Below are 25,159 nucleotides of genomic sequence, written 5' to 3'. Positions count from 1 at the left end.
TTCCCAGGGTAATTTGAATTTGGTTGATAAGTCTTATTTTCGCAGAACAAAAGAACATTAATATATCAGGATATCAGGTCACGATTGGTGTAGACAACACATAAGGACGATTATAATAATAAATAACAAATCACTACTCCACTACTCCTACTCCCTGCCAAGCCTTCATACCGGTGCCATGCACAGTTCGTGCCGCGCACGCGCAATGTAACAAATGCGGCCCGAAGATTGTTTTCAAGAGGCGCCTCCGCGCATTTGCGTTTTTCAAGCTTGCGCGCACGCGCTACCCGATGTAGTACGGGAGGAAAAATCCGCTTTCACTTAGGCCACACACACACGCGCGCACACACACACACACACATTTACGCACTTCTGTGGTCTTGATCGAAGCACGCAGGGCGCTTTAACGACTCCTGTTTGACTGTCAGTTGAAGTGCGTTGTTGTGATCGTTCACGGAAATAAACGACGTTGTCGATAAACTGAAATCAGTTGAAGGCCCCCAACAGGACTGAGCGCCGGAACCGAGCGGGACTTGTGGAGCGGAACGATGGAGGCTTCGGGCAACAGTGCAACGGTGGCAGGAGCCGCGGACTCGAACAGTAGCGCCGCCAATGCTGGAGGAACAGCCGCGCCCGTTGGAGCCACTGGAGCCGCGGGACCCAAACCTGGCCTGGAGTCGGTGAAAGGACAAAATTTTGACGTGGGCCCACGTTACACCGACCTCCACTACATCGGGGAGGGTGCCTACGGGATGGTCTGGTAAGAGGGTATTATAAATGTTATTTATTTTTAACAACACAACAGATAGCCGAGCTCAGTATGCTAACCAGTTCGGCTAGCTAACTTACCTTTAGCTAGCGTGCTAACATTTTATATGAAAAAATATGGTGTTTTTTTTTTGGTTGTTTTTTTTTTTTGAAGGGTCTAATGAAAAAAAAGGCTACATCATTCTTTGAAGCAAAGCAAAGCGACATTTTATGCTAAAATAAAAAAAGTCGTTTGTTTACAATGCAGCAGAATTTGGGCGGCTCAACAAGTTCGCCTCGTAGCACGTAAAGCTAACACATTCCAGAACCGACCGGAACATCCAAAGAAAATCAAAAACAAGTGGATGGTCCATTTAAATGTTGGTACAGTTAACGACAACGTACTAAAATACACCACGTCTAGCTGTTTATTCTGTAGACGTGATTAGATGTAAACTAAAGCGTATCTAGCTAATCGTTAACGAGACTTTTACATCGTTTCACGAATAAGACGTCTGCCTGCATTAAACTAGCAGATGACAGTTGCTTTAGTTCTAAGAATTTGTTTTGCTGATCAAGATTAGCATACGTTTAGCTAGATAGATGACAAAAGTAAAGATGCAGGAAGCTAAAACTGCATGCTAATACGTTAGCATTTAGCTCCTTGACATGTCATTATGTCGAAGCTGTAACATAGGCGTGGTTTTAATGGTTATTGATGCTGTTTTTATTTTAAAACTTCCCACTTACTATTAACTAAAAACTTGGGAATTTACCTTATTTTATTACATCACTACGATGTTAAGTAGATGTGTTAATTTCAGGCTGTAAGTTTATGTAATTATCTTTGTATTTGTAGCTAGCTGATAAATCATTATCTTGTGTTATGATGTTATTTTATCATGATAAATAACCCAGCTAACTTTGAGTTCTCGGTTATCTGGATCATGTAAGCATAATGTCTGGGAATTTAGTCCCTACGTATGTAAATCTGTAAGATTTTGCTTTTAACATCATTTCATTTTTAGTGTAATGTTGTCTAACATCTATGGTTGTTATACGTAATGCATTGTTAATAAATCTGCTGATTTTTTGGAATGACGTGCAATTCGAAAGATTATTATTTCCAAATAAAGTAAAATGAATAATATTTTATTGTTGTTTAATAATATATAAACTGTTAAATGGGAAGATCATAAACTAGTGTATTTTTGTAGTGTATACTGGATGTAGTTGGATTTCAAAATCAAAACAAGCATTTTTTTTTTTGCAGCTAACCTTTTTTTTTTCTTTTTCTTTTTTTCTTTTTAATAGTTTAGCCACCAAAATTGATTGAGCAAACTAACTCTTTCTTCACTTCCTTACCCATGCATTTAGCTCTGCTTTAGACAATGTGAACAAGTGCAGAGTGGCCATTAAGAAGATCAGCCCGTTCGAGCACCAGACATATTGCCAGCGTACGCTGAGGGAGATCAAGATCCTGCTGCGCTTCCGCCACGAGAACATCATCGGCATCAACGACATCCTGAGAGCGCGCCGCATTGACTACATGCGCGATGTGTATCCTTTACCCGAGCAGAGCGTTCGGCCACGCCTGAAGAGTCAGGCTGCACTGCGATGAGGAGTCAGGTTTCCAACCATTGTCCTAAAGAGTAGTGAGGCCCGAGGGTTGTGCATTAGAGATTTGCCTGATAGATTTATGCTGTATTTCACTGTGGTCCAAAATGGAATGTAAATGTTTTGCGATTTATCATCCTAGATCATTTGCATTCATGTCCAAACATCAACTAGCACTTTTAACACTCATTTAAAGTAGTAATTGGCATGTGTGCCTGTCTTCGCTCTGGGATTATCCCTGTGAGCTGCTGTAAAGTCGATTAATTCCTTGACCGCCTGCAGCTACATTGTACAGGACCTGATGGAGACAGACATGTACAAGTTGCTGAAGACCCAGCAGCTCAGCAACGATCACATCTGCTACTTTCTGTACCAGATCCTGCGTGGGCTGAAGTACATTCACTCTGCGAATGTTCTCCACAGAGACCTGAAGCCCTCCAACCTGCTCATCAACACCACCTGTGACCTCAAGGTCAGATTCAGTCTGTGAAGAGTATTTTCTTTACTTTTTGAATATACTCTTCTTAAATTTTATGCATACATGTCATTGATGTCTGGTTAGAGGACAAACTCTCTGTGGCCTTTGTAAATTGGAGGGGGGATCAGAACAAGAACGCATCTCTGTCCGTCATTTCAGAACGCTCCCTCTCTTGCATGAGCATTCACGTGTTCAAGCCTAGGCATGTTTTGTGGTTGGTGCTCTAAAGCACAAAAATTGTCTCTATGGTAACCTTATTGGCTTACTACAATATTAAAATTGAAATGGTATTATGTAACTTGAACATTTATTGTAAAGCACTTATAACTTTTTTTGCTTTTGCCAAAATACTGCATAGGTCACAACCACGAGATAAACTAGAACCTGTAATCAGGTAGTTGCACAAAGGATAAGGCTTTGATTTACTGAAGGTAGTTTTTCAGCAATTCCCCAATCCCAACATTAAGCAAGACATGTCAGGTGTGGACAACCACAAATATATTTAGGTAGCCCACTGGATAGTAAAAGTTCGAGTCTTTTCATTGTATAAAATTTGGTAGATCTGTATAAGATCCAAGTGCATTAATACAGACTAAGAAAAAAACCCCAGATTGTTATTGACCAATTAATCTGCCTGGTGTCTATGGTCTCTCTCAATATGTTTAACCATAAGGTCACTGTTAGTAGTAAGTAGAACAGTTATATAACAGCTTGCTAGTTTTCTTAATGTTTCCAAATAACTTCTTGTTCCTGATTTACAAAAATGTCACCTAAAAATTTGCTCGTCCCAGAAACCGGGAGTAGGTTTGTCCACACTTCCATGTCATGGTATACAATTCTCACACAAATTTTCCAACATAACATAGACACTTGTATCGAGATGTTGTTTGTTATTCTTTGCATTTGGCCACGTTTTATGTTACAGCTTTGATTTCCTGGGACAGATTTAGTGCATGCATGATTGTGTTTCTCAGATAGCCAGTAAGGCTGATTTTGTATTGTATTATGTTTTCTGCATTCTCAGATCTGTGACTTTGGGTTGGCGCGGATAGCTGACCCAGAGCATGACCACACTGGGTTCCTCACAGAGTATGTGGCCACTCGCTGGTACCGTGCTCCAGAGATCATGCTCAATTCCAAGGTAACAGTATCTCTGCATATGATTAGGCTCCTGTACACATCTCCATGTATATATGTAGGAATATGAGTTTTTTATATATGAGGAGTATGAATTTTGTTAATTCTCTCTCTCTCTCTCTTTATCTCTCTCTCTCTCTCTCTCTCTCTCTCTCTCTCTCTCTGTGTCTTTGTCTCTGTCTCCCTCTCCCCCTTTTCTTCTGTGTGTCAGGGCTACACAAAGTCCATTGATATCTGGTCAGTGGGTTGCATCCTGGCTGAAATGTTGTCCAATCGGCCCATTTTCCCAGGAAAGCACTATCTGGACCAACTCAATCACATACTCGGTAAGACGTCAATTTTTAAAACTAAAATGTGGATTCAGCAACAAGACAACAGTCAAAACCTGAGGGAAATCAATAGAGCACTAATTTTAACAATCAGGTCACTTCAATTTTGTGCAGTTTACTTAGCAACTGTACAGAAACCCAGTAGTAGATTTATTTCATAGAATTGTTTGAATTCAGATTTTCATTGTTTTTTAGTATTAATATTGAAATGCATTGTAATTTAGCTATTTAGTTGATTGTGAAACCCAAATACACTAAATGCCTACATTTTACATCTAGCAGACGCCCTTATCCAGAGCGACTTGCATTTTATCTCATTTTTATACAACTGAGAAATTGAGTGTTAATGGCCTTGCTCAGGGCCCCAGCAGTGGCAGCTTGGTGGACGTAGGATTCGAACTCACAACCTTCCAATTGGTAGCCCAACACCTTAACCACTAAGCTACCACATCCCTATCTGCTAGGGATGTGGCAGTTTGACTGTATTTTAGCAGTTTACAGTCTAACTGCTGTAAATTAAATTTGGAGATATTTTGCATTGGGGTATGCAAACATTTGCACCCAACCGTATACAGCACCTAATCCAAGGACTGAAACGATAGCAGCTGCTGTTGATTTGCTCCATTTTGCTTATGAAGTTGTGGTCAGGGTGGAAAACTGACACACATTTTCCATCTAACTTAAATGTAGTCGGTCAGTCAAGACATCCTTATGTCCAGGTTTTGCTCTGTTAGCTTCACACCATTGTTACAAGCCTAAATCTAGCCTAGCAGCTATCGAGTAACACGATGTATTGACTGCATGTTACCATTGTGCAAACTACGGTCTGAAGTTAACACATTTCTCAAACCACATAGTTAGATAACCTCAGACAGGCTTGTGGTTTCTGACACATTATGAAGGGAAACAGCATGGAAATGCTCAATTCAGCATGTATTTTAAGTTTAACACTTTTTTTTTTTTTTAGATTTTTTAACATTTTGTAATCAAAGTTTATTAATGTATGTGCAGCGCCAATTTCGCTATAAACATGAAACATTAAAACCACATGCTGTGAAGAGTGCAGGTGTAAAAATGATGGGCTTTGTATAAATGTATGTGTGGTTTTTCTAGGTATCCTGGGTTCTCCTTCTCAGGAAGATCTAAACTGTATAATCAACATGAAAGCCAGGAGCTACTTGCAGTCTCTCCCACCGAAGCCCAAAGTTCCATGGAGCAAACTCTTTCAAAAGGCAGATAGCAAAGGTATACACGTGTACACACATGCACCTACTGAGAATAGACGATATTCAGTAGTCGAGTCCAAATCCAGATCTATAATTAATCTATATTGGTAGATGTTTTTTTCTTTCTTTCTTTCCTTTTTTATTTATTTAATTAATTAATTAATTAATTTTTTGGAAGTGTTTCAAAATGTACATTGTTTGAGCATTGTGTATGTTCGAGTTAATGAGTTTCAAAAATGTGATTTGACATGTAAACCTGGGAAAGTTGGTCAGGTTATTTTGAACCCTTTTTTCCTGTATATCAAATTAACAATCTTTTGGCAGGTGGTCTTGTCTAAACTTGATTTTCATGCTTGAAAGCTGTGTTTTTGCTTTGTGTCGAGGTAAATCGAATCCATTCTTGTATGTTTGGCAAGGAACTGATCATAAAAGGCATAAAAGTGAAATAGGCCACTTTTCATTATAAAGATCATATGAAGTTGATGAGAGCAACCGTTTGCATGCTTTGCTATTCAGTCGATCTGCATAGCTGCAGTAGGAGTGTGTGTGCAACAGATTTTGTTTTAAAATCCTTGATTTGTCACTGTGTGTTATTATTATTCTGGATGTAGCTATCAAAAGATGGGTAAGCTGAGGTCAAAAAGGGATACACATGGTCAGTGAAAATATTAAAATATGTGACATACAAATGAAGATTGTTTGGCATTAACATGCCTAGAGTTTGCCAAGAAAACATTCCCCACGCTATTATTCTACCTCCACCAGTCGGGAGTGTTAACACAAGACAGGTTGGTCCAAGGATACATGCGTCTGGTGCCATATTCAAAGCCCTACCATCTGTGTGCCTCAGCAGAAATGGAGATTTATCAGATCGGGATATTTTTTCTCAGTCTTTAGTTGTCTTGTTTTGTTGAGCCAGAGCTCACTGCAGCCTCAGCTTTCTGTTCTTGCCTGACACAAGTGGATGTTTTTTCTATATTGCACCATTCTGAGTGAACTCGCAGATAAGCAGTTCAGAAATACTCAAACCAGCTTGCCTGGCACCAACAGTCATGCCACGGTCATAATCATTGAAATCACATTTTTCACCAAAACAGATGCTGGAAAATAGCATGAATGTATCTGTATATAGGTTCTTATAAGGTGAGTGATCATTCACTTGGCAGGTTGATGATAATGATACATTTAACTATTGCTGTGATTATTTTCACTGTTTACTAGTTTAAAATTCAGTGATTGTAAAATGTTTGTATTTTGATGAGCAGGGAGAGTAAGAGCTGAGCTGTTTTGCTCATCATTAGCGTGATTTTGTTGCATAAGGTGCATGGTGCAACATGTACAAACGAGTCTTCTATAAAGGATGGCATTCAGTTATGCTGGTAGTATCATGGCAACACTCTACATTTCTTTTTTTCTCTCTACTGAATCACAGTGTTGTCTTTAAGAGTGCTTACAATATGTTTGGCATTAATGCAGCATTATAATTACGTCAGCATGATTCAGTGGCACTCACACTAATGTAAGAGAGAGCTTTAATATTCAAGGTAGAGCTGTACTAAAAGCCTGAAAGCCTTAGACATCTGCGCACTGTACATATGTGGGCATTCAGGCATCTGTGTGTATGCATGTGTGTAATATGACACACACTGATCAGCCATAACAGTTAAACCACCTGGCTACTAACATGTAGGTTCTTCTTGTGCCACCAAAACAGATCTGGCCCATCGAGGCATGAACTTCAAATCCTCCAAGACCTTTAAAGGTGTGCTGTGGTTTCTGATACCAAGACATTAGCAGCAGATTCTTTAAGTCCTCAAAGTTGTGAGGTTTGCCTTCCAGACTTGATTTTTCAGCACGTCCCACAGATGCTCAATCTGATTGACATCTGGGAAATTTGAAGGCCATATCAACTCTGTGACCTCAAATCATTTCTTAACAATTATTACAGGGTGGCATGGAGTGTTATCCTGCTGAAAGAGAACACGTATACTGATGCCATGAAGGTGTGCCTGGTCTGCAACAGTGATTGGTAGGTGATGCGTGTTATAGTAACATCCACGTGAAAGCCAAGACTTTAAGGTTCTACAGCAGATCATTGCCCAGATCATCACACTGCCTCTGAAGATTTGCCTTCTTTGTGACACACACTCGGGCATCCGTCTTATGTAAAAGCTTCATCAGAACAGAACTCTTTCTTCCATTCCTCCATGGTGGATGGATATTTATATGTGTACTGTATGTATATTACACGTGTGTAAAGGCCTTTGGAAAGTTTGAATGGTAATTAAGATTAACATTTCAGGTCTTAGAGTGGTCTTTTGTTTGTTATCTGGTTGGCTTGTGTGTGGGTGTGTGTGTAGGAGTGTGAGCTGGATGTAGCTGCAAAAGAATGGTGAATATACTGTGCAAAATATTAGCTCTGAACATTGCACAATATTTAATAACATGTCATTTTGTGCTTTTTGGTTTATTTATTTTACTGGAAGATAACAAAACATTCCAATTATACATTAACTTTGAGATATTTTAAGAAATTGATGGATTTATAGCAGTGAATGTTCAACACTGCGAGCACAGATTGCAAACAAAAACAATTGTGGTTTGTTGAATGTGGCAGCCAGTGACAATAGGGAAGATATTCCATTTAAAGTTGAATGTGTGTGGGTTTAATTTGTATAGTAATTTCCCTTTACACAATAAAACTTTATCAGACGATTTTTAATTAGGCTTCTTCCTGAAATTCCGCTGTTTTTGTTTACATCGGCAAACACAACATTGTAAGCTTGTGTGTTCATAATCTGTGTGTGTATGGTAAAAACTTATCATTGTTGTCTGTCTTCTGTTTAGCTCTGGATTTGTTGGACCGTATGTTGACTTTTAACCCCATCAAGCGTATAACTGTGGAAGAAGCACTGGCACACCCTTACCTGGAGCAGTACTATGACCCCACTGATGAGGTACTCTCGATCTCTCCTCTGCAGCACGTACCCCACCTCTCACTATTACTACTTACTGTAAAGCATAAAAGCTGCATTTGTTCTGTAAAAGCTATGATCCAACGACTGCTGCCTTTCATCCCACGCCTAAGCTGCACATAAAATGAATTATGTGGGATGTGGTAGCTCAGTGGATAAGGTGTTGGGCTACTGATCGGAAGGTCATGGGTTCGAACCCCAGGTCCACTAAGCTGCCACTGCTGGGCCCCTGAGCAAGGCCCTTAACCCTCAGTTGCTCAGTTGTAAGTCACTCTGGATAAGGGTGTCTGCTAAATGCCGTAAATGTAAATGTAAATGTAAAATTAGGAATGCATCAATCTGTGTACTATAATGGTGTCCTTTTGTAATGTTTAGAGCCCTCTGCTGCATGAAAAGAAAGGTACAGTACAATTCCAGTGAAAGTTAGCAAGCCTCCCTTTCCCAGGCAACACATTCCCAAACTCTTAACTTTTAAGGAGAAGAAGCAGAGTTTAACAAATATGCTGAAACAGGAGGCAGAGCAAAATTTCTGACTTGAAATTGAATTGGAATGATGAAACACAGATGCCAGTCAATGAGAGTTTTCACTTTTTTATGTCTGTGTGTAGCCGGTGACTGAGGAGCCCTTCACCTTTAACATGGAGCTAGATGACCTTCCTAAAGAGAGGCTGAAGGAGCTCATCTTTGAGGAGACGGCACGGTTCCAGGCCAACTACCAAGGCTCCTGAGGAAAACGAGGTAAAGATGAAGTGAAAACATTTCAGCTAGCCGTCCATTTACTGGTGTGGATTTAAATGTATTGATTCATAACCAGGCTGGTCAAAGCAAGCACAGAGTATTGATGAATTATGTCGCAGTACACTTTTCTGACATATTTTGGAAATTATAGTGTCTGTCTCTTCTTTTTTATTTTTTATTCTATTTATTTATTTTTTATTTAGGTCGTTTCATGTGTCTTTGCTATTTCACTGTTCTCTCCTCTTGAGTTTAAACAAATAAAAAACATCAGCAGCGTTGCTTTTTAATAGCAGCCACATTTTGACCCCAGCTGCTTTGCAACAAATAATTGCTGGTGAATTAGGAAAAAACAGCAATGAAATGTGTAGCTGTGGGGTTGAATGCAGATGAAGGGGAGGTTTCAGGTTTTCTAGAAAACTATAAGGAGCTGAAATCTGTGTGTGTAGGTCGGTAGGCCAAGAATGACACTACCTCTGTGTTTATACATGAGCTGTAAAAAAAAAAAAAACACAACGTCTCTGTGCTGAACAAATGTAAACACTTTCATACGGCTGCTGATGCCAGCCTGCAGCTGTGAGATTGTTGCCATGGTGATAGCATCAGATGTTGCACTTATATTGCAAGCTGCTAGAAAGCTAGGGCAAAGTCACACTGATGTCATCGTGCCAAACAAATAAGAACCACCTTGAATTTATTGAATTAAGAATTTTTTTAAATATATATTATTGTGTATATATAGTTGGTTAAGTATTTGTTGATTTATAGTATTTGTCGAAATATATTACCACAGCTGGCTAGCTAACATTGAAATATAGGGATGAATGTGTAGCTGAGACTTGAGGGGGAGCTTTGGAGAACTCAAGGTTGAGGTTTATTTATAGATTACTGATTATAATGATTAGGACTGGTTCTCTAAATATGTTCTTCCAGTTTTTTTGCACTGCTGATTAAACATCCTGTTGTTGTTTTGATTGTTTGTTTGTTTTTTGTTTTTTTGCCACGGTTGCTGCCATTGGCCCAAATTTCCATTACTGCTCTATTTGTTAAAAAAACGAAACCTCAAATTTGCATTGTTCCATCTTGATGTAAACAAAAAATACCTCCCACGATTTGTTCCATCCACTTAAATCTATTACATTACAACAGCCAGCCAACCAGTGGAAAACATAAGACTTCTGAGTCTGTACATATGTTTTCAGCTAATTTTTTGTGTTCTCTCTCTCTCTCTCTCTCTCTCTCTCTCTCTCTCTCTCTCTCTCTTTCTCTCTCTCTCTTTTAGTACCCAAGGAGAGGTATCAAGCCACGTTTAGGCTAAGAACAACATAACTCCAAACAAGCTACAAAAGTTATACACACGTTATCCAAAAAAAAAAAAAAAAATCTAAAAAAGGAGAAAAAAAAATGTACATGGAAAACTTGAGCATTTCTTTTCTTTCTCTCTCGCCTGGAGGCTGTGTTCGGGTTTTTAACCTGCTATGTAAACGCCATTGAACGGGGGGCAGCTATATCCACCGTGTCACTCCATGCTGCACACAACCCACTATACCTTCACCCTTCCTGCTTTTCTTTTCTCACACTTCTGCTCTTTCTCGCATTCTCTTCCCCTCTCATCTCGCCACATTCAGCCTGTTAACGTTTTGGTGTTTATGCCGTTCAAACAGAGAAAGCGTAGAGAGGGAGAGGAAGAGCGAGCATATCGTTACTGTGGGCTCCGCCTGGGTGTATACGTGTATGCATATGTAATTTGGACTATTTTTTTTTTGTTTGCATTCTCTCTGAGTATTATATGTCTGAGATCTGTTTGTACACTGTAATTTGAACGTTATGATCCTTTGCAAAATGTGTTTTGTATGTGGAGAGTTTATATTTGAGTATTTGTTAGAATTATTATTTTTTTCTTTCTTTTTAAATCAAAACACACGAGAAGCCTGGTTAGTTTTCCTTGTGAGCTTTTCTGCTCTAGATTGTCAGTCAATGCTGGCAATTACAAAAAAAAAAAAAGGAAAATATACAGGACGAAGATGTATAGAACGGAATCTTGTGTTATTTTACTGTACCATATCTGCTTCCATTGGTGTTTTCCTCCCCATCAGTGCTCTTGGAAAATGAAGCCATCAGTATCATCTAACTCTATCATCCCAACATCCGTTGCGTTTTTTCCTCCTTCTGTTTAAATTTTTGCAGCAGCAAGAATGAACCAATTGAGAGAAAACACTCTATACCTTGAATGTTCATTTCCTCAATGTTCCTCAGTGTGTAGATTTTCTGCAAGTTATTTTCTTAGTGTTGGTCGTCAATCACTTCCTTTTTTTTTTCTTCCTCCAGCGAAACATATTTTATCTCAGATTTTAACCGCTGATCCCCTATCATTTTTCTCCAGCACCTGCAGCATTCTTTTACATTCGTTCTCCTCACGTTGCCAGTTGAGGAGGCATAGCCAAGCCGATCGCTTTCAGAGCCATAGCACACACTCCTTCCCCCCTGGTGATGTCACAATTTTTTCGAAAAGGGCTTTTTTCCACGGGGCTTGCTGACCTCAACGCCTCTCTTGCCTGTGATTGGCTGACCTTGTGATAATGTAGTCTGTGACTGGCTGAATTTGCATGCACCAAATCACAGGTAGTGTTTCCTATTTTCCTGCTCGTTTGAAGAAGTGTTATTGCCTTGTTTGTTTCCTGCAACTGACTTAAACGCCTGTAACAAACGCAGATATACGCTTTTTGTCTGGTCACCAACGAGGAAAGCTAGCTCTTGAGAGATGGAACAGAGAGAGATTTTAAACAGCGGGGTACGTTTTACTTTGAATAAAAACCGAGCTCTGTTCCTACACGATGTTAATTGTATATTTTTTGTGTAGGTACAGCGAAAGCACACCCTGCAGCACATTTCATACATCGGCTGAATGACGTTTTTCAATCTGTGCACCTGCACTTTGTGTCTCACGACCAAATGCTTTGTTTTATTTCTACTTTATATCTAATGCTGTTTTTTTTTTTGCTCTGTCCTCTTTCCTGTCTTCTCTTTATAGAAACATTTTTGATCGATGGAGATGTGACATAACCTCTGTAGTACTCACTCCATTTGGGTCCCGTTTCTTTTCTCCTTTAAGGAACTCTGCTTCCCCCCCCCCTTGCTTTGTTGTGCATTGTGGGACAGGAAGACACAGATGATCGGGCTGCATCCCCATGTCTGTGTCTGCATGTCTGTCTGCTTTATTATTTATTTTCTTTTTCCCCTCTGCGTCCTCTCACTGCAAGTGACTCTGCGCCGCTCACTGAGCCAAGGGGAACAAATCGTTACCAAGGAAAAACTTATGCCGCGTTGTTGATGTATCGCTTATTTACAAAAATGGGACCATAGGGACTGAACAATCGCACAACACACGTACAGATCTCCATCTCTCACACACACAGTATATTATTTGAGACCTACAAATTAATAGATTTAATAATGTCCTTTTAATGGCTGTTCTTATAATTATTGATGTTCTATTGATGAGTATTTTTTAAGAATGAAAAGGGATGTAAAACTTTTTTTTTTCTCTCTTTCATTTCTCTCTTCGTGTGTGAATTAATCAGGTGTGTTGTCACTCTATCGGAAAACTATCCCCCTCCCAATCTTTTAAGGAATTATTTTAAAAGATGATTTAAAGCTATGAGTAGATTGTCAAGAGTTATGAACCATGGATGGTTTTAGTGTATGTACATGCTTATGGGTATTATGAATTAAACAGTTAACAAAGAAACAGACTTATATACATAAATAAAATTCCTGATGATGTAATTTGGTGTGTTGCAGTTTGATTTCTTGTAAATGTTTTCATCTCCGGTGCAGAATACATCGGCCTCAATCCATTTTCCTGCCTGTCCTATAACTCCTCAATCTGAGGCACTGCATAATGATAAGAGTTTAAAGCATTTATTTGATATTGGGTGGAAAAACTGTTCACATAGAGCTCTATAGTAACAGACTGAGGAAAAATCAAGGATGTTTAAATACTTTTTGCCAGTTTTCCCAGTTCACGGTCACTGGACATATTTTCTGGCCAGATTTTTAGTCTTGCTTGTGCTTTAGGTGATGCCAAGTTACACAGATTTATGTGTAGGGGTATAAAAAAAAACAACTCAAGAGCCTTTGAGATTTTCATACCCAGATACTACAAGCCTTATGTATTCCAAGGAGCTACACACTTGCTTGGTAAGTTTCAGGGCTAAACGTTTTGAGTGTTAAGTTGGATTGTTTGTCCTGTTCTTACTCAAGTGCGTGGCATGTCCAGACAGCTGCTGCTAGCTTCACTGAGAATCAGGATTCCAGAGGCAAACACGCTCACATGGCCCTGCCTAGGCCAAGCTCTGATATAGCTATAACACAACTCGCCAATCTCAACCAGTATTTCGGTGCTCTAAACATTTCTAAGCAAGGCAGAGTTACTTTCAGCAGTATTTTGAGCTGATTTAAGAAGCCTGTCTGTAAGGTTCTCAGTGTCCTTCGGTTGTTCATCCAGATCAACCGGTTTTTCAGCTTCCACGGCGTGCTCTGGGCAAGCCGAACATCATGTAAAAGGGTGTTAAATCTGTAAAATATATATATATATATATAAATTACACGACAGAAGTACCAAGAGATACAAACTATCTTACATCAACATGGATGTTCCATAAAGTTCCTCGCATTTATGATGAGCCATCCCAGGTCGTTGAACCACACTATGAAATCTAGCAAAAGAGCAAACCCGAAGCACATTTTTAGATTTAAAAGATCTCCTTTCCATCAGCAATGTCTTTCATTTATTCTTTCATTTATTGTCCTTGGAAAGAAATGTTCAGCCTTACAGAAATGAGCTCAGAATTGAACATAGGTGGTGCAGCACTCCCCCACAACTACCCTCACTAACCAGGTCACCCTGCCACTATGTTCCACCGTGATTCTTTTTAGTGTTTACTGTATATATACTTTATATATATATAAGGTTTTCCTCTCTGAAATGTCTCGCAAACCTGAACAAAAAAAAAATTCTTATTAATAAATAAATCAATCTTTTTAGTGTTGTGAACCAGTTGACATTTTCACATCACTATTGTACATGAAATTGTTTACAATATGAGAGAAGGCCATAGTTTACTTTCTTAAATTTTATTTGGAAATTTCTGTAGGTGATTCATTAAATGACTTTAGGTGTTTCAAATGTTTAAAAAAATAGTATAAGAAACAACATAATTATCAATGCAATCCTGTGCTTGTAGGCAGCAACGAATAATCAGAGACCTGCTTTTACACTACTTTTATCTAGTATGACTGCTGAAGATCCTGATCATTTGGCAGCTTTTAAAACTCCTCAAGGTACAGCTTATCACTACCTATAAATTACACTGCTGAAAGCTATTAATTGAGTGTAAAAACAGAAAGAAAGAAAAAACCTAGCTATATGCAGTGTATGTCACATAGATCATCTCAGGTTGGATAAAAGAGTGAGTTTCTCATTAATGTTAAACCTTTGTAAAATGGTGTGTGAGTCATGTAATAAAAAAATACATAAGTTAATGTTTTGTTTAACAGCTAAGTTAGGTAGTGTTTCTTAGCTCGCTATGTAGCAAACATGTTTGTTTGCATAAGATTAAATTTCCTCAGCTAACTATTCATAGACAATTAGAGCTAACTATAGATAATTTGATCTAACAATTCATAGATAAATATCTCTCTCTCTCTCTCTCTCTCTCTCTCTCTCTCTCTCTCTCTCTCTCTTTCTTTCTTTGTACAGAAAAGCCTGTCAGCTTTTCTGTACAAATACACACAATAGAAAACATCTGCTGACTAACACAGATTTTCACTTTAGAAATGTTGACTTGTATGTCTGGTGTGTGTTTAACCACTATTGAGGAACAAATGTGCTCAATACTGTATGTGAACTTTTTTTTTTTTCTAAATTAAGTGTGTGTGTGAAAGAGAGAGAGAGAGAGATAGATAGATATCCAGCCTTTAACAAATATACATTATACTTCAGCAATAACTGTTCATATACATATGCCACCATTTGATAAACAAGAACAACCTTTGAACCAACCCAACAGCTCAGAAGCTAGTTCAGTCACGCCCTCAGTTTTATTTGAACCTCACACATGCAAATCAAGATTTCATATAAACCTTCAGACACAAGCAATGAAACCTGAATGATGAAAACATTCTTTTACACACACACACACATACACACACAATTACAGAAAAAGCAGGAGAACAGAAGGAGAGAAAGGGCTGCTGGCTGTCACTGACTAACCACAAACAATGATACACTAATCCCAAACACCCGTCCAAAGAGAGCAGGACTAAAGAAAAGAAGAACTGTTGCACCATTTAGGTTTTATGGTCTATGTCGAAGGAGTGTCTGAGGTTTTACTTTTTTTCAGGCTTCTAGTCCGGTTTGACTAGTTCTGGGTTTAACAAGAAGGAGGGGATATATAGAGGGAAAAAGGAAGGTTTAGAGAAAGACGGCAAATAGGTCAGCAGTGAAAGAGATTATGGAAAGTCTTTGGATCAGTGTTTAATCCATCTCTCTGTCTCACATTATCTGTGAAGATAAAGCATCAAGAATCAGAACCAGAAGAAAAATCAGAATCAGGTAATCTGGGAATACCTTCTTAATGCCAAATACAACCTTTTTTTTTTTGACAGCTGAATTCTTTTCCTGCAGTGACTTGTCACCACTCTCTGGATTCCTTGGAGTTACCAGCCTGTGGAAAGTATGTCCAGTTTCCTGTATTACCTCCTCCCAGCGGTAGGGGGGTACACCATAGCATCCCTATACCTGCTGAAGAATCCACACATTCTGCACAAGAAGAAGCAGACAGCCTTCCACTGCACACACATCTCACACAGAGGAGGTAAGTTGTCTCACCTTCCCGGTCCATTCCTCTGTACAAATCACTTATCCCCGTGTCCAGTTAACAACTGAGAATCTTACAATAGAAGGCAGAGTTTGTGAGTGAAGTTAATGATTTCACTTGTTCATGTGAATGATGTAAATAATTTCCCTACACTATATTCATACAGGCCTCAGGACAGTTTTGAAGCAAACATGATGTGAAGTTATAGAAATGACTCCACAAACTTTTCTGTTTGCACTTGTAAGAAATCTGAATGGATGTTTCTCTTGAAGCTTGCTGTGTTGCTTAATAAATGTGACCTCACATCAACCCACACACAATGCATAATGGTTAGGGTTCATAATTTGTATGTTACTCATCACAGTTGTGAAATAGGAATAGTTTCATTCATAAGCAGCAACTTCCTGCAGTCAAAGTCTAATCTGGGATTGGAATTGTGTTCTGCGTATGGTTTGGTACACCGATGCACCGTTTTGTGAATAGGACGTAGTTGTGATAAGAGCACAGGACTCTTTTTTTCATGAGAGAAATTTTGTAAAGCTTGTGATTTACCTACATTTGATCTTACTGGAACATAATCCAAAAAATCAAATATTGCACACTTTAGCGAAAGGTGTGCCTTCACATTTAATCGTATTGAATTACATGATTAATTTTATGTTCTCTATTATTTTCTATTCTTCATAAATTATTTATATTCCTGGATATTCAACCCGTATAACTTACCTTTGAAAGATGACATTCTGTTCATGATAAGACATGGAAATTAATAATTGTCCCTGAGAAACACAATAGTGTTTAAACTCCTATAGTTTAACTGACCAATCGGTGAAGCTTATGATATAAACATACTGTAATAAGTACAACCTCAAACTACAAAAAACAGGAAAAAAGGAAAAGTATCTCATGTATTATATCATTACATTTTCTGGTGAAAGTCCCATATGGTGTGTGTTTGTTCATTCTGTGAAGTCTCACATGGGTTCATTTTGTCTGAAGTTTCACCTGGTTTAACTTTGTCCTCACCTAGCAATACAGAATGCAACAGATGTTCAGGGTCAGTAATCAACACAGAACCTGCTGCAGAAGAATTGTAAAGTTCCTCAATCCATGTAGCCAGATTCATTTAAATCTGATCTAGATTCATTTAAATCTGTTTCTTAATCTCAATCCTGACCCCATGTATAGTACCGCAAGTTTTTTCAATTTACTTCGGTTCTATTTGCATATTGCTTGTAGCAAGAGGCATTAAGGAATCATCAAACTGTTCATGTTAGCTGGGTCAGAGGATGTTGGAAGACAGAATGCAATCCATGGGAGTGCCAGAGTTAAGACTTGAAAAACCGCTCCCCTGAGAAATGTGTACTCTGTGATTTGCTCGTGATACTTGTGTTTGCACAATCCAGGTATGTAGGTTATAAATGCGTTACTCTCATATCGGAATAATAGATGATGTAACTGCTGTACAATTCACTGAATTAGCCCTACTGTACATTGCATCTACTCTTTTTATAGATCTGTATATGCAGTATACCAATGTAAACTGACTATGAATTCTCTGTTGTTATACTCATATCTACATTAAACCAAATTCTTCTTCTTCTACACGTATGCAGCCTGTCATCTGTGATTTCTGACCACAGCACCACTGCTCAGTATGTTGATGTTACTGATTGATGGTTAAAAAAAAAAAAAAACAGCAACACTGCTGCTGTGCCTGATCATGTCAGTGTTCCTGCTGTGCTGAGAAGGAACCTCGACTAATCAGTAGTGACAGGTTCATTTTGCCTTTCCATGAAGATATACTGTATTGGTGTGAAATGCTGACATATTGCACATAGCACAGACCTGTCTACCTTTAATATTTTGCACATGAGCTCTGCTATTGTTTTTTACTTCATTAATCTTTTTTTGTCCACATTTTGCCACTTGGCACTTGGGATAGGATAAGTGCTACAGAAAATTGATGGATGTACCCACAATCTAAACTTATGTGTTTTCTTCCTGCGACATAATAGTCCACTCCTGAAATGTGGCTAGTTGATAGAATGTCATCAGTTCATGAAAATGTGCCGTAAATATTATGTCATATTGTATTGAATGATGTATGTATATAGGATGTACATAGTAAGGCTACAGGTACAGCTATGAGTTTTATTAATTGCTATGAATTTTTAATATTTGGCATCTCGGATTTTTCCAGGTTCTGGTGAGAGAATCGAAAGCACCATGGAGGCTTTTACACAGTGAGTAATCACTGATCTCAGATCAGGCCACATAAACCTCCTTCTTATAGCAAGAGTCAATAATATGGATGGATGGATGGATGGATGGATGGATGGATGGATGATACTTAGTTGCATGCATGCATACATACAGTGCATACATACATACATACATACATACATACATACATATATACATACTTACATACATACATACACTGGAAAAGGAGATCAGAGTGGCAAAGAGGAATTATTCCGAAAAATTACGGATTCAATTTTCCTCCAATGACTCAGCTTCAGTGTGGAAAGGTTTAAAAGCCATCACCAACTACATGACACCATCCCCCAAGCACTGTGGTGAATCAACAACTGGCAGACAACCTGAATGAGTTCTACTGTAGGTTTGAAAAAGCCCAATTCTCACCTTCTTTAACCCCCGAATCAGTCACACCTTCAATCCAGTTCAGTGAAGATGGTGTGTGTCAGGTCTTCAGGAAGACCAAGAGAAGAAAGGCTCCAGGCCCAGACAGCGTTTCACCAGCCTGTCTGAAAGCCTGTGCTGATCAGCTGGCCCCCATCTTCACGCAGATATTCACCACGTCACTGGAGCTGTGTGAAGTATCCTCATGCTTCAAAAGCTCCACCATCATCCCCGTTCCAAAGAAACCCAAAATCACCGGACTTAATGACTACAGACCTGTGGCTCTAACATCTGTGGTCATGAAATCATTTGAAAGACTGGTTCTGGCTTATCTGAAGGACATCATTGGACCCTTACTTGGACCCCTTGCAGTTTGCCTACAGAGCAAACAGGTCTGTGAATGATGCAGTCAATATGGGACTGCATTATGTTCTGCAGCATCTGGACAGACCAGGGACTTATGTGAGGATCCTGTTTGTGGACTTCAGCTCTGCTTTCAACAACATCATCCCATCACTCCTCCAGCCCAAATTAAGCCGGCTCTCCGTACCCTCATCTGTCTGTCAGTGGATCACCAGCTTTCTGACAGACAGGCAGCAGCTAGTGCGACTGGGGAAACTCAAATCAAGCACCCGCACCATCAGCACTGGCGCCCCCCAGGTCTGTGTTCTCTCCCCACTACTCTTCTCCCTGTACATGAATGACTGCACCTCTCATGACCCATCTGTCAAGCTCCTGAAGTTTGCAGACGACACCACACTTATTGGCCTCATCCAGGACGGTGACGAGTCTGCTTACAGACTGGAGGTTGAGCGGCTGGCTGTCTGGTGCAGCCTTAACAACCTGGAGCTGAACACGCTCAAGACAGTGGAGTTGATAGTGGACTTCAGGAGAAACCCCCCCTGCTCTTCCCCCACTAACCATCATAGACAGCATTGTCACAGCAGTGGAGTCATTCAGATTCCTGGGAACCACAATCTCCCAGGACCTGAAGTGGGACATTCACATTGACTCCATTGTGAAAAAGGCTCAGCAGAGGTTGTACTTCCTTCGTCAGCTGAAGAAGTTCAACCTGCCACAGGATTTGCTGAAACCATCCTCTGCACCTCAGTAACTGTTTGGTTCAGCCCAGCCACCAAATTCGACCTCAGAAGAATACAGAGTGTAGTCCGGACTGCTGAGCGAATCATTGGCACAACTCTCCCCACTCTTCAAGACCTGTACTCCTCCAGAGTGTGCAAAAGAGCAAAGAAAATCACCCTGGACCCCTCACATCCAGCACACTCCCTCTTTGAACTGTTGCCATCTGGTCGGCGCTACAGAGCCCTGAGCTCCAGAACGACCAGACGTAGGAACAGTTTCTTCCCTCAAGCAATCCACCTGATGAACAATTAACACCATGGAACACACAACACATAATATTTGCACTATGTATACCTCAATTTGCACATTTCATACATGCACTCTGTACATACATGCATACATATTGTCTGAATGTTTGTTTACTTCAACTGCACATTTCACAATTGCACATGTGTACATACAAATTGTATATATTATATACTTATTTGCATATGTATATTTCATATGTTTATTTTAACTGCACATTTCACACCTGTATATGTGTACATACAATTTAATCTATACTACATATGTCATTCTGTTACACTGTGGAAATTATGTCACTAAAACAAATTCCTCGCATGTGAAAACATGCCTAGCAATAAAGCTGATTCTGATTTCTGATACATACATACATACAAACATACATACAAACAAACAAACTCACTCAAATGTAAAATGGTCAGTGACATTCCTAAACCCTTTATTCTAATAACGCTACATTATCCAGCTCCTACTGTTTATTACTGCTGATGTCTTTCAAACTCCTTCTCCTCCCTCAGTGCAGTGGACTTGGGCACAGAGATGCTCGAGCTGGACTGCCACCTTACTCGAGATGGTCACGTGATAGTGTCGCATGATGAGAATCTCCTGCGGCAGACTGGGCTCGATGCCAACATCTCCGATCTAAACTTAGAGGTCAGGGTTTCAAATGAGTTTGAATAGTCAAAAGACTTCAAATGAAAGAAGAAAGATTATCTTAAGTGTATACAGTAGGTGCATAACCAAGTGCTGAGTATTTTATACATTTTGCTCATGATGAGGATACAAACAGTGCTTTGCATAATTATTCACCTACTTTGAACTTTTCCACATTTTGTACAGGACTTCATTTGGATTTATTGTGGTGAATCTTTGCAGAGATTTATACAAAGTTTTAATTCTTAATATCTAAATCACATCTCTGAATGTGAGAAAACTAAACTTAAATTTACAAATAGTAAATATCGCATAACTTAAGTTTTGCATCTGTAAACAAATATTTAGTTGCAGACAATGAATTTAACTATGATTTTTTTTCCCCTTTGTACGATGTTTGCTTTATACTTCCAGAATTCAGTTTCAGCCTATTTTCTGTGAGTGTGGAGTTTACATGTTCTCCTCATAGGTCCAGCATTTCCTCTGGGTGCGCTGGTTTCCTCCACCAGTCTAAAGACATGAGCTTTGGGATGATTGGCATCTCTAAATTGTCTGTAGAGTGTAAAACGGTGTGTGATGATGTTGCTCCAGGTTTCTTGGAATAGGCTCCACTCTCCTTGTGACCCTGTCTAAAGAAAATTGATAGTGAATCAGATTGATGGACTAAAAGCAGGCATTATTTTTTCAGAGAAATATTTGTCCACAAAAACTAGAACTCCTGTTATCTGAATATGTTCACATGCAACATCAAACAAAAAGTTGTCAAAAATCACAGTTGTTTTTTATATAATTTTTTATGTTGTTTTTTTTTTTTTTGAAGGAAATAAGTTTCCTATTTTTATTTTGCTGTAGGTTTTCTTTTCATTTTATACTTTTTGTTATTATTAATCAAAAATAGCCTTTAGTTTTGGAAGTGCTTGTTCGCAGGAATTCTTTTTCAAACTGTCAAACAAACTCTAAATGATCTCATGTGATTTAGATATAGAAGGCTTGCAAATAGGAATACAGAGTAACAAAGTAAAATCTATGTAACTTGGAGGAATACAGATCATCATTCACTTCAAAAGTGTACAACATAACATAAGACAGGCATTTATTTCTGTCTACACTATGTGATGATCCACCTTTGAGTGGCAGAATATTGCCGATAAAATACTCTAGCTTCCTGTAACAATAGAAATAAACTTTTTTCATGATTGCTGGTCTTATTTTTAATTATTGTTCTCCAGGAGATACCACAGTACAAGGAACAACTCGAGGTTACGTTTTACACAGGTGGGTTTCCAAACACACACACACACATAATTGTAATTCATTTGTAACACACACCGTTGTTTGCACAGGTCGCTACAGCACTGGCTCTGACAGAAAGTTTGCCCTGTTAGAAGAAGTCTTCCGCAAGTTTCCCAAGATGCCCGTGAACATCGAGGTGAAAGAGCTCAACATAGAGCTGATTGAAAAGGTGGGATATCCTACTAATGTCCAATTTTAATTTTTGCCCTTAGTTGTGAATCTCTTTTTTCTGAGTCGCAGCTTGTTTTCTCCATGTTTACGCTACACAATGTTCGCTCTGTCTTCTTTGTTTTGTTTTTTTTTCTCAATTCAATTCAATTCATTTCAATTTAAGTTTATTTGTATAGCGCTTTTTACAATAGACATTGTCTCAAAGCAGTTTTACAGATCATAAACAAAGAACAGAAGGTAAACATAAGGAATAATATAAAGAATTAATATAATAAAAAATTAAAGATTATTATTAGATATATATATAGTTCACAATGTGTATGTATTTATCCCCAATGAGCAAGTCTGAGGTGACTCAGGCAGCGGTGGCAAGGAAAAACTCCCTAAGATGGTAAAGGAAGAAACCTTGAGAGGAACCAGACTCAAGGGGAACCTCATCCTCATATGGGTGACACTGGAGGGTGTGATTACAAATATACAGAATATACAAATATAACTTTTTCTCCTAGGTATCCGCACTTGTTAAGAAGTATGACCGAGAAGACATCACAGTATGGGCATCTGTGGAGACAACGATCATGAAGGAATGTCGTAAAGTGGTGTGTGTAATGCATTCATGATACCGTAACACTGTCGTGCCACAGACTTTGTAAAATGGAGGATTAACAAATGATATCATTCAGCATTCAAAAATCAGTACAAATGAAAAAGTCTATCTGTATATCATAATAACCAAGCTTTTAGGAAAAAGTACTGGCATAATGCCTTTTAAAAATATGTGTGGAAATTTCTAAAGACCCATGTCTTTACAAAAATGCTAGCTTCTGCAAACTTACCTCTAAATTCACTGATAGTCACTTTGAATGAAACTTTTTTATTTACCTCCCTGATTTTCTTACCCGTGTCCTGAATCTCATCATCTCATTTTCTGTGTTGTCTAGAATTCCACGATGCCTTACATGTTCACAGAGACGCGTGGTATTCAGCTGCTCCTGCTTTACTACACTGGCCTTTTGCCCTTCATCACGTTGGGAGAAAGCTTCCTGCAGTACTACCTGCCTCAAATCATCAATACGTATGTGTGCTTTATTACTTAAGATCATTTTTCTACTCTTATGAACTTATTAGCTATTGTATAATTAGTGTATATTATGTATTTTTAAATGTGTACAGACTGTCTGTAGACTGCACAATTTCTCTGGCCATGTCAGGCATTACAGTACTAGATTAGGGTCATTTATTAATTTGAATTTTCCTTTTCAGGACTTACATCCCAGAGCCTGGCATTCTAAGGAACAAATGGGTCATCTGTCTCATTGAAAAGTATTTACAAATTAAACTGTCTAATTAATGCAAACTACAAAAGTAGTACTTAATCCACACGAAGTAAAAAAAAAAACACTTTTGTATTCATGCAAGGTTTATTTAGTTATTGATTGATTGATTGATTGATTGATTGATTGTTATAGGTTGACTTTGAGGAAAGCTTTGTTTCAGCATCTTAAAGACCGAGGAATTCAGGTGTAGAAATCCGTCCAATAATTTTTTTTTATTTTGTGTCTTTCATTATGGTTTCCAATAAGTTCTAGTTTAGCAATTGTATCTTTGCTTGTCTTTTTTTCTTTCTTTTTTTGTGTCATTCAGATCCATCTGTTTGTTTGCAATGAAGAACGGGACATCGAGGCTGCTTTTGCGGCGGGAGCAACCGGAGTCATGACTGATTATCCCACTCTCTTAGCAGACTACCTAAGGAGGCATAGACAGGCCAAAAAATGACGAGTTGAATGTGATTGAGAATAATACACAGCAGTGATAATTATATTAAATGATTAACAATTTATTTGTAACAATGATTAAAATATAAAATGAAAAAGGATTAAAATTTATAATGTTAGATCTACACTATTGATTTTAATTCTCTCATTTATATAATATATCCACTGGCTTCCTTGTTTTCTAGATTGTATAGCCATTATAATTTCTGTTGGTTTTGCTACAGATTGCAGATTTTATCACCTTTGTGAGAACATCGGGGTCTGGGGGATATTAGAGTCCAGTGAAATAAAACAAATCACAAAACAAAACTATTCTCAAGAACAGTTTGTCATTCCTGGATTTTGCGATTCTCTCAGGAATACATTGTTCCAATCACATGTCGACACAGAGATTTCTAATAAACTCAGCAAGCTGTTGTGCAGAGAAGTGCTCATGTCTTGTGTCTCTCTGCTTACAGTTATGTCTTACTTGTGTAAGTAAATCGCTGGCTTGAAGGGCAGCAAAGGATTTAATTGATTATATATTTTCATGAAATGATAGTCAGGGGCACTGAACCTAATCATGTTGTGTTACATCTGATACATTTTATGTAATAACGTTTAACTGTATCATCACTGCCAGATAAATTACAGATTAATTAAATTAATATCACAATGCTGTTGAATATGGTGTTAATGCATTTTTCCCTAACAGCAGTTCTGTCAGTAACTCTGTCAGTAATTCAAATGACCCGGTTACATTAACGCACTCTACTGTATGTTATTGTTTCTGTAGTTATGATTCTTTATTATAGATAATTGTATGGCAGATGATCTACGTAATTTCAGTCGAATAATATACAGAATAAGAAAATGTATAATCTGTGAAGTGGATGTATTCTGTAAGATGTATATTTAATATTTTTGGAAGGAGTCTCCAGTGTCAGTGTTTTGCAGGGGCAGTTCTAGGATTTCATCTTTAGAGAATTTAAAACAAGATGTTTTATATTATATATTATATGACTACATATTAAGCCAAAAGTTATGGTATTATTTAAAATGGCAAAAGTGGACACCAAAATTTTATGCATGATGTAATGCTGCCAGTCTTGAATCAAATCAGTTCATGT

At 38.4% G+C, this 25,159-nt stretch overlaps 2 protein-coding genes and 1 long non-coding RNA gene across 4 annotated transcripts; 2 read left to right on the top strand and 1 right to left on the bottom strand.

The window, feature by feature from the left end:
* The first annotated feature begins 216 nt into the window (after positions 1–216).
* On the top strand, positions 217–13,030 carry mapk3 (mitogen-activated protein kinase 3). Of its 2 annotated transcripts, XM_027161071.2 has the most exons (9): positions 221–760; positions 2,125–2,307; positions 2,647–2,836; positions 3,867–3,983; positions 4,191–4,305; positions 5,422–5,553; positions 8,382–8,491; positions 9,118–9,247; positions 10,527–13,030. In XM_027161071.2, the coding sequence occupies exons 1-8, from the start codon at positions 549–551 to the stop codon at positions 9,235–9,237; spliced, it is 1,179 nt and encodes a 392-aa protein (XP_027016872.1). In that variant the 5' UTR covers positions 221–548; the 3' UTR covers positions 9,238–9,247; positions 10,527–13,030. The 2 variants fall into 2 exon arrangements, with proteins under 2 accessions (XP_027016871.1, XP_027016872.1); XM_027161070.2 differs by lacking the exons at positions 9,118–9,247; positions 10,527–13,030 and adding an exon at positions 8,837–9,095 and having other exon boundaries at positions 217–760; positions 8,382–8,642.
* LOC125138628 lies at positions 12,789–16,310 on the bottom strand. Its single transcript, XR_007137881.1, has 2 exons — positions 16,137–16,310; positions 12,789–13,820 (listed from the first exon to the last, which is right to left on the bottom strand). It is a non-coding gene; the product is annotated as an uncharacterized LOC125138628 (long non-coding RNA).
* On the top strand, positions 15,179–24,705 carry gdpd3a (glycerophosphodiester phosphodiesterase domain containing 3a). The gene is made up of 11 exons (XM_027161072.2): positions 15,179–15,860; positions 15,933–16,122; positions 18,329–18,371; positions 20,676–20,811; positions 22,041–22,086; positions 22,155–22,273; positions 22,785–22,874; positions 23,217–23,350; positions 23,539–23,598; positions 23,745–23,796; positions 23,920–24,705. Exons 2-11 carry the CDS (start codon positions 15,984–15,986, stop codon positions 24,049–24,051), a joined length of 951 nt encoding a protein of 316 aa, XP_027016873.1. The 5' UTR covers positions 15,179–15,860; positions 15,933–15,983; the 3' UTR covers positions 24,052–24,705.
* Positions 24,706–25,159: the final 454 nt, after the last annotated feature.

Source organism: Tachysurus fulvidraco, chromosome 15, assembly GCF_022655615.1.
Source record: "Tachysurus fulvidraco isolate hzauxx_2018 chromosome 15, HZAU_PFXX_2.0, whole genome shotgun sequence".
Lineage (NCBI taxonomy): Eukaryota > Metazoa > Chordata > Actinopteri > Siluriformes > Bagridae > Tachysurus > Tachysurus fulvidraco.
The sequence above is the reverse complement of the archived record's forward strand: the minus strand, read 5'-3'. Positions and strand labels throughout refer to the sequence as shown.

Coding starts and splice junctions, on each gene's coding strand:
- mapk3 (XM_027161070.2), top strand. CDS start 549: ATGGAGGCTTCGGGCAACAGTGCAACGGTGGCAGGAGCCGCGGACTCG. Junction 761..2,124: donor GGTGCCTACGGGATGGTCTG/GTAAGAGGGTAT, acceptor CCATGCATTTAG/CTCTGCTTTAGACAATGTGA. Junction 3,984..4,190: donor AGATCATGCTCAATTCCAAG/GTAACAGTATCT, acceptor TCTGTGTGTCAG/GGCTACACAAAGTCCATTGA.
- gdpd3a (XM_027161072.2), top strand. CDS start 15,984: ATGTCCAGTTTCCTGTATTACCTCCTCCCAGCGGTAGGGGGGTACACC. Junction 20,812..22,040: donor TCTCCGATCTAAACTTAGAG/GTCAGGGTTTCA, acceptor ATTGTTCTCCAG/GAGATACCACAGTACAAGGA. Junction 22,875..23,216: donor TGAAGGAATGTCGTAAAGTG/GTGTGTGTAATG, acceptor TGTGTTGTCTAG/AATTCCACGATGCCTTACAT.